Consider the following 13,970-nt stretch of genomic DNA (forward strand, 5'->3'; position numbering starts at 1 on the left):
ATATATTTAAGCAGAGAGAAAACAAAATCGCGTCTGTACTGAGCGGCGGATGTCGTAAAAAAAGTAAAATAATAAATCTATTACGTCCATTTTGTACTAATATTAAAAAACAGTGCTAATTTTACGATTTCTTTTTTCAGAGCACCGTGTCCTCAGAATAGAGACCAAACAAGCGCCAGTGAGGAGCCAACCTGAAGTGGTACTGAGTGATGGTGAGTTCTTTGAAATTCAGACATTTCCTTTAGAATTTTTATGTAGGAAGACCTTTTTCCTCACGATTTGTTAAATTGTATAATAGTCAATTGTGGTTTTTGGGTTTTTTTCATTGAATTGAAATGATTTTTTTCTGAATGATTCCGTCTTGTTCATACTCGTAATCGTGTTGACGCTATTTTGTATTTTTAAATCAAAAATCAATATAATCTGTGATAAAAACTAGCGATGCATACGTTCATCGTACGTATCTTCGTAACGCGCATCTTGTTGTATCTAGTTCATTGTAAACACGGATTATCTATGACCGGGGAATCCCCCGGTTTTATCTAGTTCATTGTAAACATCATAGATAATCCGTATCTATGACCGGGGAATCCCCAGGTTTCATATAGTTTGTTGTCTCTCTCACAAGCTTTGTTTTTAACTGCTATCGCGCGTAGTACCAAATTGATACCAAATTTTTAAAAAGTTTAAAATTTTATTTTAATTTAATTATTACTCTTAATAACTAAACCTTATATTTATACTAAATCTTATTCTAAATTTGACATTTAATATAAATTACTATAACCAAACTTTGTATATTTACCTTAATTTAATTTTAATTCAATAAGCCTTGGTATCGATCGGCTTGAGGATTTTCATAATAACGATAATAATGATTGATTCGTAAGTTACGATATAGTACGTGTATGAACAAGTATCCTCTTGTAACTACTAAGTTGGTAAAAATTTTCGATGTTTTTTTTCTTCTTTTTCAAATCAATTTTGCATTGGAATGACTTAGAATGTTTGCATGTTTGAATGTATATTTCCTTGTAGTTGATACAACCGATTTCTTGGCTGCCGAACGCGACCACGCTGACAGGACTAGAGGTTAGTTTTTATGGTTTAAAATACGAACAACTACCCGCATTTTTTTTTCTTATTAAGTAGTTTTAACCACAGAATTTGGACATAACGCCTTAGTATTCTAAACGTATTGGAAGTGTCTTCCAAAGAGTATAAATTGCAGCAATATGACGACATTGTCAGTTTCATGGAACTTTTTTTTATTACTTTTGCATCATATGCCTATGTTTCCTTGAGTGCATGAGCTTGCGTAAAATATGATGTGCACAGCTGGAACCAGTTTCGAACCTATGGCCAGAGTTGTTGGGTTGAGAATTAGGGAGACTTTTAGAAGACCAGTAAACATTGATCCGAAACGTTTGCATGAAAATTATTAACAGCATGTTTTTGGGTTGTTTTTACTGTGACAGGACTTTTACTGTGTTTTATTAGTCCATAAGAAACATTTTTGACCCGGATTTGCGTGGGCCAACTTGTATTATGGGTCGCATACAGGATTTTGTATAAAAATCCGATTATAAACTTATAATTGGATGTGGTCTTGTATTCTCTTCCCCTTTGGATATTGAAAGTGTAATTCTCAACAAAGATTCGAACCTGCTCTCCGATGATGAGGTCTTCTTGGATTCGTCTTCCATTCCGTCTGGTGTTACTTCCCCAAGTATCCCAGAAACATCGATTATTCCCGAACACGTCATTGTTCGTACACAGTTCGCTGCCGTTCAGCAGACTGTGAAAGGTAGGATGGAGATGGGTATATTTGTTTATATTGGGACGTTTATGTGAGTAAAAGAGATGTATAGCGGGTGCTGTGCAAAAGATGGCGAGCAAAATGTTTTTTTCTAGCCTGAAAGAGATGCAGAGATGAACAACTGATATGACATGTTTAGTTTGTGTGAAAGAGACCATTATGCATTGCAAAGGGGTGTTTTTAATTTGTTTAAAGGTGTCGAGATTGTCACACAGACTGTTTGCTAGTTTATTTAATTATTAAGTTAATTTGTTTTAAAAATAGCATCATATCAGTATCATAATAAAACATTATAATTCCAGTATGAATGGTTGAATTTGTTTGTTGTATTGTGACGTCTTCGTTGTTATTATGCCTACTCATTCGTTGTTGTTGTGTTTATTCCGTGTACAGGAGTAAGTTTTGCTGAGACATGTTTGCGTTTACGTATTAAATAGAAACACTAGTAGGAATATATTGAAGGGTATATATTTTTCTACTAATCGTACGTTATATTATACAAATTTATCCACATATAGTTCGACATTGGACCAGAGATAGATTATGTTGGTAGACATACTAGGGGAGGCTTGGACCGATATGGGACAGTACAGCCATTGATGATCATGATTTACTCTACCTCATAAAATCAATTTTACTGTGTTAATTGAAGTAATTTGTCTCTTTTCGTTCAATTATATATACGTTATAAAAAAGGCGATATTAATTTAGTAAAATTAATAACTGTGTACGTTTTGTTTTGTGTTCATAACATTATTCTTGTATGCACGCTTGGGCATTGCTTGATAACAAACCTTTCGCTACAGGTACAAAGCTATCACCGCACGGCGCTCACAAACGCACTCTTCACAGATTTCCCCGAAGTTCTAATTTTAACCATATTGTACAAAAATACGAAGGACCAAAATGTAAACAAAACCTTAACCAAAAATTAACAGCTGCTGATACTATAGCCGTGTATAAAGACAATGTCAGTTGTTCTAGTACATTTTCTTTACAGTCTCTAGATTCGATTCCTAAATATCATATGCGTACCAGGTCTTTGCCAAGAAAACTGAAAACTGAATTCACACCTGTCTACAGAACTAGGTCCCATGGCGCATTCGTTAATTCATACATAAATAATCCTGAACCCGAACACTTCCATGTACCAAAATGCGACAGCTGCGGCTTCATAAATAATACATATGCATGGGAAATGCGCAAAATTGATCCTAGATATAAACAATACGGATCCTTATATTATTCTATTGATAATTTAGCAAACGGTGTCGAAGAACTTAAAATGGACTCAAAACCAAAGATTACCCAAACAAGTGATAGTGATGAGGTGCCAACACTGGACTTGAAGTGTGAAGAAGAATTTGTTGAGAGTCAAGAATTTAATGAAGATAACTATTTTGATGATGTAACCAACTGCTTATCGGAAAATCATATAGAAACTGCTGAAGTTCAACGAGCTGAGGACGCAAAAAGTGAGGGTATTTTCAGAGCCGAATATGTAACAGTTCAAACTCAGACTGACTTCAGTTATAACACACTTGACTCCGAAGGTGAGTACCACAGCTTTACAGAGGATATGTTGGAAGATATTGATGCTGTTGTGTATGAAAGTCCAGTTAAAAATCTCGTCGACAAAGATATAAGAGATTATTCGGTACCAATTAACTTCTACTGCGAAGAATATGGAAAGAAAGACAGCCCAAGGGTTTCTCCGTTAAAGAAGAAAGAAGCTCCTAAAAATATATTAGAACCTATTTTGGAGGAATCCAAAAGTTATGAAGAATCAACAAGTGACAGCAATAAAACTCAACACTCCGAAACAGATTTAACCGACCCAAAAATTGTACCAAAAAACGAAGAAATAGATACACATCCTTTTTTTGAAGATTTCAAACGACCTAAAGAGCCACCTAAACGCGAATCCTTACATCAAAATGATGCAAGATCTAGTTGTGGAATGAGTACCTTATCAACTGTTAATAGTTTCGATTCTACAGCTGAATTTGAAAAATTGGAAGCGGTTACAGAAATAATAGATTTAATCTTGGGTAAGATAAATTTTGTTGTTGATCGTAATGAAAATCTGTTTGCGAAAAGCATTCAAGATGCTAACAGTGAACCGAATGGGTTATTTTCTATAACTGATATTATTAGTGATATCGAAAATAATGTTCTAGATCATACACCCGTTGATATTTCCGACTCTTTCATGACTGATTCGTTAAGAGTAGCTGAAGCAGTTTTGTATTATATTTTTAATAGAGCTATCTGTTCGAGTCATAGTCGGAAATCAAAACAGATAACTAAAACAGTTATAACAATTGTTGATGTTGAAGATATTTTGCTAACGACGTCGCGGGAGTGGATGGGAATTTTTCATGATTTCACTTTCAATGAAATTAGTGATGTTATAGTAGATACACCTGATACTAACAAAGGCAGACAACAGTTTGATAATAAGTCTGAAGAAGTACATATAGTACTTAATATGAGTCACGGTGTACCTCTGTATTTAGACAACATAGGCTCAACAAATACATCTGACAGCAATGAAGATTTACCATTTTATGGAAATGACAGTGATTTTCCTGATTGCCCACCAGACGCCACACCCAAAAGTGAAGATAATAAAAACTCTGATAACAATGAATTCAATTTGAATGCTAATCATAATTTCGAGGAATCGTCAGATACAATATGTGATTTGCTAGAAAAATCAATAAATACTATTTCACATCTTAAAGAGGATATGAATGAAACGTTTGTTATTCAGGATAAAATGAATGAAGCATTTGTGGATTCGCAATTCAGTCATTCATCAACTCCACAGAGAGTGGTTTTCGAATGTCACGAGTCGCCTATAAATGCGAGTCGGTATGAAAGAGATGATTCCATACTTTCTCCCTTCTTAAAGAAGACTCAAGTACTCTCAATGTCCCAGACAGAGCACCGAGGCGGTATAAAGTATTGGGTGTCCTTCTCCGATGATATAGAAACGGAAAAGGATGGTAGATCCTTAAAAAAGTTCAACGACGATTCGGTACCTAGCTATTACGTCGTTGATTTTGAAGAGAACGATAATGGCAAAGTGCTGGAAAGGAATGATTTCTCCAACGAGACATTTTCAAATTATGACAGTTGTGAGTCCGAGAAAATGGAAGGAAAGTTGATTTACGATTTACGAGAAAAACGCCGAATGTCTAGAAGTTGGCCACCGACTGATGAGTCGTTGTTTTATAGAATTCTATCCAATTTTAGAATGTCCCAGAGCTTTGAATTAAGCGATCTTAATTATACTAAATTTGAAAATAGTTTGTAATAATATTTAGACAGGAATTCAGAAATAATAATTATTGCTAATGAGGAATATCTCCATAAGATTTTAGGATAAGATAACAAATATGTTGGACTGCCTAAGGGGCGAATTGCGGCCATAATTATTCTTATTTTTTCATTCTATTTATCAATCATTTGCGGCTAAATTAATTTACCCTGTAAAACAATAATTGTTTTTAGCTCGAAGGTAGACGCAGAATAAAAAAAATACAAAAGCAGGAATACTTATAGTACGAAGAACTGGCATTGTCTTCATTTCAACGGCTTATTAACGGTTAAACGCAAGTGAAGTTATAGTTTTTATATTGGTCTTTGTCATTCATTGCACTGTGTATATTGTGTTATTTTATGTTAATGTCAAACAAATTATTATTCAAACAAACAAAACTTGTTGATATATATAACATTTATTATAATGCACGATGTTTGTAATAATTTGTTTGACATTTTATCAAGATGGATTTTAACATAGATTAATGTTATTATATATTTTTTTTTTTCAGAGATTTTATTTGTATATATCAGCATGCACTTACTTCACTTCTATACAAAGAAGTTTTAGTTGTTTATGTCATCAATCTATGTTAAATTCCATCTGTTAAGATTTGTTTGCGAACTGTGAATGTTGCTAATAAACTTTGCATGCATTTTTATTTAACTTTTATTTTAAGGATATTGGTTATTAGCAGAAGGTAAGGAAATTTAACTAACAAATTTTCAGTTTCGTGTCCAGGGTAAGATTCAGACAAGGAAATGCGCTGAATCAAAAAGGTTAGATAGACTATGAGGATCAGCATTCAGTCAGAACTATATACACGGCCCGGTCGTCTCGAGAGGAGACTTAGAATGACACATGTCAAAAATTGTACTGTATTTTTCTGTATGTCAAAGTCTGGTCTTGAATCTTACCCTAAGACCTCGCAATTATTTAAAGCTTACTTAAGCCCTTAATGACTTCAAAGATTTCGAGCTTTAAAAGCTTCGAAAGCTACATTATTAATTTTTATTTAGGGCATTAACTTGGCCGAATTGCACTGCGCTTCAAATTACATTTTTTAACTGTAGTCGTAATTTAATGGATTAGTCCGTTAAGATAATGGTTTTTAATAAAATTGAACCGGATATCACCTAACTTTGAAGTTTCAAGTGCTTTTTAGTAGCTTTCAGATTAGAAGACATACATATTTTGGAATGTTTTATTAGCATATTTAATTAGTTGAAAAATATCCACTGACAGATAATCGAACCTACGAACAAGCGTAAATTTTACACGAATTTGAATTTGTAGACAAGTTGTATCGATCTTAAGTTGAGGGTAGTTGTAAAAACAATTAAAATTTTTCAGGTGAACACACTCTGAACGGAGATCATTCGGACGCGCATCAAAGCACCTTTTCCCACAGCAGTAAAGAGGTATGTTTAAATACTAATTTGATACCCTCAAAATGGCAAAATATTAACAAATGTTACCATTCTATAAAAATTATAATATAGGGCTTTAAGATATTAGATTCTTAGCGTGTATTGAAACGCAATTCGAATAGTTTATGTATTAGATTAAAAAAAACAATGTATCTATGGAATATGTATAGCAGCGCTTCGTGGGCTTTATTTAGAGCTTTAGAAAGCACAGTTGGTGAAGCATACTGGAACTTTAATTAATTATTTGCGATCAGCGCCATCTGTATGAATTGTAGCGAAACGAGTTGCGAAAAACTGCATCTGGTAGAGATAACTAAAAATATTTATGATTTTACTATATTATTATTGTTTGGGTTGTCTGAAGGAGAATGTTTTTCACTCATTTACGTCTGGTATCTTCATTTATTTTATCTTATTTGTAATGTTGATTTGTTTTATTGTGAATAAAATGTTTTATTTTAGGGATCTCCATCCAAGGAAATTTCCACCGAGGACTCGCCTAAAAAGGACAAAAAGAAGAAGAAGGGCTTGAGAACCCCTTCCTTCCTCAAGAAGAAGAAAGAGAAGAAGAAGGAGAAGTCCAGCACGCCGCAACCAGCTTAGAGGTATATAGACTTCGAGAAATATTAGTTCTACAACATTCTTATATTCTACAGATTCTTCGTAACTTGCTTGTTACCTTTATTTAATCCAATTGAGGTCATAAAATATATTTTTATCCGGTGAACAGGACTAACAAACATCCTCATTTTACCATTCATTTTGAAGTATTAAATATTTGCGCCCAAAAATAATTTCTCGTTTTTTTTTTAAATTAATTTGACCTTGTCAGTAATTTTGCTTAAGAGTCTAGTATAGCCTCCATTTCCTGGTAACGTTAGATTTATTCCAAAAATGAAGGAATACGAATATGAAGTGAGAAAATCACTGTTCGAATCGATATTGTATGGGACATTAGCTCACGCTTCGTCACGTGACCATTTCATAACCTGTCAAAAGTGATTTCGTCTCGTGCCCCAGTTAGTTTTTATTATTAACTTTATTGTAACGAAGACATTTTGTTCACAGATAATATTGACAAACTACACTGCCATCTCGCTTTCAAAATACGTGTAATGTTAAGAATTTAATTTTATCGCTTGGTTTACCCACCTATGGCGGGCCGATTAAAAGATAAAACAGCCAATTAACAATTCAATGTATTCTAGACCAACAACCTAAATCTAGTTTCAGGAGCTTAATCAGTTAATCTGGATAAAGTTTGACTTACGATTTAGAACATGGACCTTAATAAATATGATATTGTTCAGTTACATTCCCTGTATAATGTTGAAAAATGCAATAATATAACGCTAGATGGCGCTGTGGTGTTTTAAAACGCGCTATCGTTTTGTTGCATCCATAAAATATCGTGCGGAAATGATGTTTTCAGTCAGTTTCGAACAGCACGAACGCTTAGATGCACGCTTTAGCTTACTGAAGACTCAATAATATATGTTCGCTGAGTGAATAACTGGAACTATTTTATTTCTATAAATATTATTCTTGTTGCGAATTGTGTAGGTATTGGTTGTTTTATTTCTTAATATTTAGGCTCCGGGCATCGCTTGCTTATTCAGAACTAAATCACTTGGAAACAGGCCGTTATAAAGTCGGCCAGATAGAACTTGTCTGTTTATTCTTATCTACCCTCTTCGGTAAAATATTTTAAACACATTTGTGACAAATGAAATTATTTAAATAAATTGTTTTGTTGCACAAAACGATTGTCTTGTCATAATAAAAATTAACGTTTACGTTAACGTTATAAACGTTTAGTTCTGAATAAGTCCTATGAAAGCTAAAACGCAGAATTTTGTATAAAATTAATTTTTCGTATGGCAATAAATTGAAACTTGCCAAGCCCAATGTTGATATTTTAGATTTTGTTTTAATAATTTTATTGTGTCCGCGAGTTTTGAGCTTTTAAATACTCAATGAAATTATTGCGTTGATTTGAATGAAATTTTTAAATTTGTTGCTGTTCAAAATAAGCGGACGGTGCATTGCGTATTTTTTTATATTAGCATGTAATGCTTAAATGTTGGGGACTCGCCCTACGCCATTCGTGCTTTTTAAATGCGCACGCATACATTCCGCAAAATGGCGGACGTGTACTGTGTTGCCATTACAAATTTAATATAATATATAGCACTATGGATGTACATTTAAGAATTTATCGGCTAGCCTACTTTGGTAGATTTTTAAATTATTTTATGCCCTGATTTATGCAACATGGCGGCGGTTCTAAATGTCACTTCACGGAATTGTTGACTAGCAACACTAACGTCAAAGCCGCCATGTTGGAGTAATCATTAAGTACAGTTTGTTACTTTTACGATAATTTTACAAGAAATTATATTTTTTTCTATTATTTTTTCTGGGTTTTATCAATTTGACATTACCTAGAATAAGTCTAGCGTTGTTAAAATGACAAGTTGATTTTTATTAAAGCGTTGTAGTAGGACGGACGTTGGGCCATAGACTTAATATTTAACACCAGTGTTGCCATTAAATATTTTCCCATGTTTTAGATATTTTTACACTTTTTTTGCTACTTTATAGTACGGTTTTAGTATTTTGTTAAACGCCACCTGATGTTAAAGTTAAATATGGCTCAATATTCTGTATTTACAAAATATTATTAAGGCATTCGGCGTTATAAGTGGAATACAAACTGAGTTTGCCTCTATCTATAAATAACTCAGTCGTGTTAACATTTGACCTTGCAAACAATTTAATCATTAATGGGAATCCAATTCGACCGGTGTATTAGCCGTAATTTTTAACTTTTAAAAGATTTTCAAGTAGATTTTGGTGTTGGCATATATTTCTACTTAACTATAAATTAGTAAAATCTACTTACCAGGTAAGGGCCGATATTAAACCGATTTGACTGGTCAATCATCTTGGCGTTATTTGACAATGATCCACTTATAAAACTGAATTATTCTGTACTCTTTAAAATTATGACACTGGCATTCTATGCAATTTTGTGTATTTGTATTGAAATAAATTATTAGTTTTAGTGTGAATTTTTATTACAACTATAATCAACGAATACTGTTTTTTATGAACAAATGATGGACGATAATCAAATCCAGGGCAAACTGAATAAAAAATATACTGCAGTTGGCAAACAAATAATGGCCATTTTTGAGAAGTGTCTCTTCCAGGAATGACTGGTTACAGCTTGCCAGCCAGTGGAGCTGGCAAACGTCGTTTTGCCATGTATATTATATCCAGGAAACTTTTTTAAGTTCAAATAACCTATCTACTATAATAAAAAAATAGGGGTTAATCATAGAGGGGTGACAATTAAAGGTTGTATGTATTTTTGTATGCTGTTTTAAAAAAAATGTCAACCCCTTATCAATTAGAGGTTTGAAATATAGATAGTAGCTGATCCTGACTTACTGAATATGCATAAAAAAATTTATAAACATCGGTCGAGCCGTTTCGGAGGAGTATAGGGACAAACGTTACACGAGAATTTTACATATATAGAGATAAACGTTAGGAGTATCTCCATAGTATATTTGGTGTATGCAAGCTGTACTAACTAACTAAATGAATGAGGCTTAAGAACCTAACAACCCTACGGATACATAAGCCCTATAGATGTGACATAAATAAGTACGGAGTCTGTACCAGTGATCTAAGTTAACAGACGAAGCCCTACGGATAGGTTCAAGTCACGACTTTGACTTGAGAGGAAGCGAAATAAATTGAGTCATGCCTGACCAAATTACCTTCTAGGTATGATGGAATCTCTTCATCCAGAGGTCGAAAAACTTTGCGCTTGGACTTTGATTAAGCCTTCGAGTCAGAGCTTCGATATCCGTTTTACACACCTGTCTCATGTTTGTGTTGTGTTGGGTTTACAATAAAACTGTTTTGAAAAATTACTCTGTGGATAGAGATCATAGAGGCCTATCGTTTTAGCAACCTTGCTGTGTTGATTATTTTCTTTGTTCCTACATAATTATGTATTTACATTGGACAGTCGCAGATGCTTGGCAGTCCCCATATTCTACTCGATGATGAGGAAGTTGCATGGATCTGGTTAGCGCTGCGCCTTCTAAATTCTCATGTGTTCTCATATATAGAAGTCATTAAGTAAAATGCTGTTTACATGGCAAAAGGAAGACTTGCTGCCCACAACACAGGGAAGCGTGGGGTCAGTACACTTTACTTCATCTAAACTCCTGTACATTGCGTTTAATAAAGATTTTTCTTATTCTTCTTCTATGTCATTTTAACACGTGTATATATTTTCTACAACATATTTTCATAAATATATGATCATTTTAACATCTGTATACTCCCCTGTCTCTTAATCAATGTAAGTATAATTTGACAGAGGCAAAGCTAAAACGAGTGCAATAAAATTGATTCAGTCAGTTTCACGTTCAAGTGGGCATTTCTTGGGTATCGAAACATCCTCCGCTGAATGGTCTAGACACGTTCGCAAAGGACCGTACATGATACGAGGCAATGTAGTTCAACACCGCCGACTACATTAAAGTTATTATTTGGAAATTTTAAAACATAATATTAATAAATAATACCTCTGTCGCTCCATTCTGCTGTCTGGTGTCTCTGGTTCAACCTTTTGACAGCGACATGTCTTGGCAATTATAAAAAAGAAATACGCAGTCATTTAACAGAAGTCTGTCATCAGAGCTTGGTTTTTATATAAATTAATTGTATTTGAAATGAAGACGCCTAGATAATATTTATGTAACAGGATGGAGTATATTACTCACTTTTGCAAAAATAAGGTACTTCTTAATCTGATCAACATAATCTTTTAAAGCCAATTGCGCTCTTTCACATTACAGTGGTACCTCGATATATGAGTATTTTCAGATGCCGAACAGCCGTTTTTTATATACAAGGAATCGCGCACTATACACTAAACTCACAGTTTCTCCCACCTCAGTCTCTTTCTGTCCCTCGTTTGTACATTTACAAAATATTACATTTATTTTCATAACAATGGGTCCGAGGAAATCGTGAAATCATTTTTTTATCATTTAAAAACAACTGGTGGTGTTTTGGGTGGTAGAACTTATTGGATGTTACTGCCATGAATTTACGGCACGAACTAATCTCGTATGTCGAGGTACTATTGTGTTTGTTAACATATAACATTTCGCTTAGCAAGAGTATTTAATATATTTAGTAGTAAATTATTTTGGATGCCGTATGTCTCAAAAAAAATACATATATTTTTAAGTGTTGCGGTATTGTTTTCAAATTTCAATAGATTACACAAAATTTTAAATAAAAATGTGTAATACTTAGACGCAACTCCGGCAGCTAAAATCACTTGAAAGTGATCCACCTCCATATTCAGAATCATCAATTTGGGTCATGAACTAAAAATCCAACCCAGTGTTTCTAACAATCCTAAATTATAACCAAATTCTAAGTAACTTATGCTAAAGTATCCTATGGTCTTGATTCCGCCACGTATAACTTGACACCGTGGTAGCACTGTGAATTATATACATAACTTTACCATTTATTTAGGTCCAGTTAGAACCAGTAGCAATCCGAGGTATTGGTCACAGATAAAAGTATTTGCAGAAAATCTTTACTCGCGATTGATATTTGATTCTCAAATATTCTGGTTTCCGCACGAGCAAGTGTTATATGTACACTGACAAGTTAATTGGTGCTCAGGCGTTATTCGAACGCACAACTTAAGAGGTCAAACGTTATATGCTCAACCCGACCACTACAATAAGACCGGCATCATTTACACAGTATGCGAGGCAGTAGGAACAGTATCCTTAATATTTAGATGACTGTATATGTCAGTCGCATATTGTTAGACAGTTTGTGCGTACGCGGCTCTGGGAGGCAAGTGTACGCGAAGGCTGTTTATTTATTAATTTCATTTATTTTTATCTGTTGTTAATGTTGGTACTGAAATTAGTCTTTATAAGCTGTACTCGCTTATAATGGATCTGTGTTATCTAACTGCAATAATTATTAATCATAAAACTTAACTTATCAAACATCAATAGAATAATATATTATTAGAATTCATTAAAATAATAAATTAATCGTTTGTGTCTAGGGAATACAATTCTACTCGCTATCAAAAACCAATAAAAATCCTCCACCCTGTACCAAGAAGCCAGTGAAAGCGAAAAGCCAGCGAAGTTTTAAGGGCACGCACTGTTGTGTTTGTTGCTGCGCGTGCGTCGAATTCCTACTCCAATGTTATAAAGGATTAACTTGTGACAGAGATGCACAGATTGGGAAGGCGCTCTGTAACCTATTGATTCACGTTTTGGTTATTTTAAGTGATTGTTTTCGTTTTATACGTAAATTGTGCTGCTGTATTGTCGATGACATTCATATATAATAAATAATTTGATAATTTATTTACTGAGCTGAGATTGGCTATATTTAAATTGGATCAACATTTGGTGACTAGTATTTCTGTCGATCTCTCAAAAAGTCGTTGTAAATAATGTAATAAAGTTACTTTTGTATCCGTAACAGAAGTTTAAAATGAGTTTACAATGTAGTCATAATTAAAATGAAATGTGGCTGTAGAATCAGAGACAAGACTTGTTGATTAAAAGCTAAACAAATAGCTAGGTTTTTTTTCTAGCTCGCACAGTTCCCAGTACGCATATTAAACGAAAATAAAAAACGCATATAAAAGGAAGCAGATTATAATGAGAAGATTTTGCGTTTACTACATATTATGCATAGCTCCAAGCAACATTTCTTTATTTATTATATTGCCACTTAAAATAAGCGAGGCAAATTGTAACTGGAGAGGACTTTTAGGATAATTTAAATTATGATATACAGTGTAACATCCTTCGATTTAACGACGAACTCCCCACAGCGTTATCTTCCATACTTTAACTCTACAATGCATTACACTGTTTTTTTTAAATAAAATAGCAGGCAAACTGGCAAGGGGCTCAGCTGATGTTAAGTGATACCGCCGCCCATGGACACTCAATGCCAGAGGGTTCGCGAGTGCGTTGCCGGCCTTTTAAGAATTTGTACGCTCTTTTCTTGAATAACGGCAACAATTGAGTAATGAAATACTTTTTAAGTTTATTATCCCAGCCTGCAATTACTCGACTGTCGGCATCATGCATACGAACTTTTAAGAAATTCGTTCTTTTGTTTACAAATTGGGATTGCTTGCGCGTGTAGACAGACTGTCGTTGGCTAATAAGTAAGATTCATGGATTATCTATACGTTTTTCTTCTCTCTATAACGCCATAAAATGCACAGCCCCTCAGTGTCGTTATATAGACTTTAAACTGCATTTGCAATCTTCATGACATCTTTATCATTTTCATAATA

At 33.9% G+C, this 13,970-nt stretch overlaps 2 protein-coding genes across 6 annotated transcripts in view; both read left to right on the forward strand.

The window, feature by feature from the left end:
- LOC123718128 (protein hu-li tai shao) overlaps nucleotides 1-7,883 on the forward strand; it is a 67,463-nt gene extending 59,580 nt beyond the window's left edge. For 2 of the 5 annotated variants that reach the window (XM_045674528.1, XM_045674529.1), the window contains 6 exons: nucleotides 141-212; nucleotides 1,039-1,092; nucleotides 1,658-1,807; nucleotides 6,504-6,571; nucleotides 7,043-7,185; nucleotides 7,649-7,883. In XM_045674528.1, the coding sequence (XP_045530484.1) occupies nucleotides 141-212; nucleotides 1,039-1,092; nucleotides 1,658-1,807; nucleotides 6,504-6,571; nucleotides 7,043-7,183 (485 nt within the window). In that variant the 3' untranslated portion in view covers nucleotides 7,184-7,185; nucleotides 7,649-7,883. The remainder of the gene's footprint in view (nucleotides 1-140; nucleotides 213-1,038; nucleotides 1,093-1,657; nucleotides 1,808-6,503; nucleotides 6,572-7,042; nucleotides 7,186-7,648) is intronic. The other 3 variants (XM_045674531.1, XM_045674532.1, XM_045674530.1) reach the window with 2 other exon arrangements.
- On the forward strand, nucleotides 1,820-5,543 carry LOC123718127. Its single transcript, XM_045674527.1, has one exon. It carries the CDS (start codon nucleotides 2,583-2,585, stop codon nucleotides 5,139-5,141), a length of 2,559 nt encoding a protein of 852 aa, XP_045530483.1. The 5' UTR covers nucleotides 1,820-2,582; the 3' UTR covers nucleotides 5,142-5,543.
- Nucleotides 7,884-13,970: the final 6,087 nt, after the last annotated feature.

Source organism: Pieris brassicae, chromosome 14 (assembly GCF_905147105.1).
Source record: "Pieris brassicae chromosome 14, ilPieBrab1.1, whole genome shotgun sequence".
Lineage (NCBI taxonomy): Eukaryota > Metazoa > Arthropoda > Insecta > Lepidoptera > Pieridae > Pieris > Pieris brassicae.

Bases quoted from the DNA above. Each gene is read 5' to 3' on its own strand.
- LOC123718127 (XM_045674527.1), top strand. From the start codon at position 2,583: ATGCACGCTTGGGCATTGCTTGATAACAAACCTTTCGCTACAGGTACA.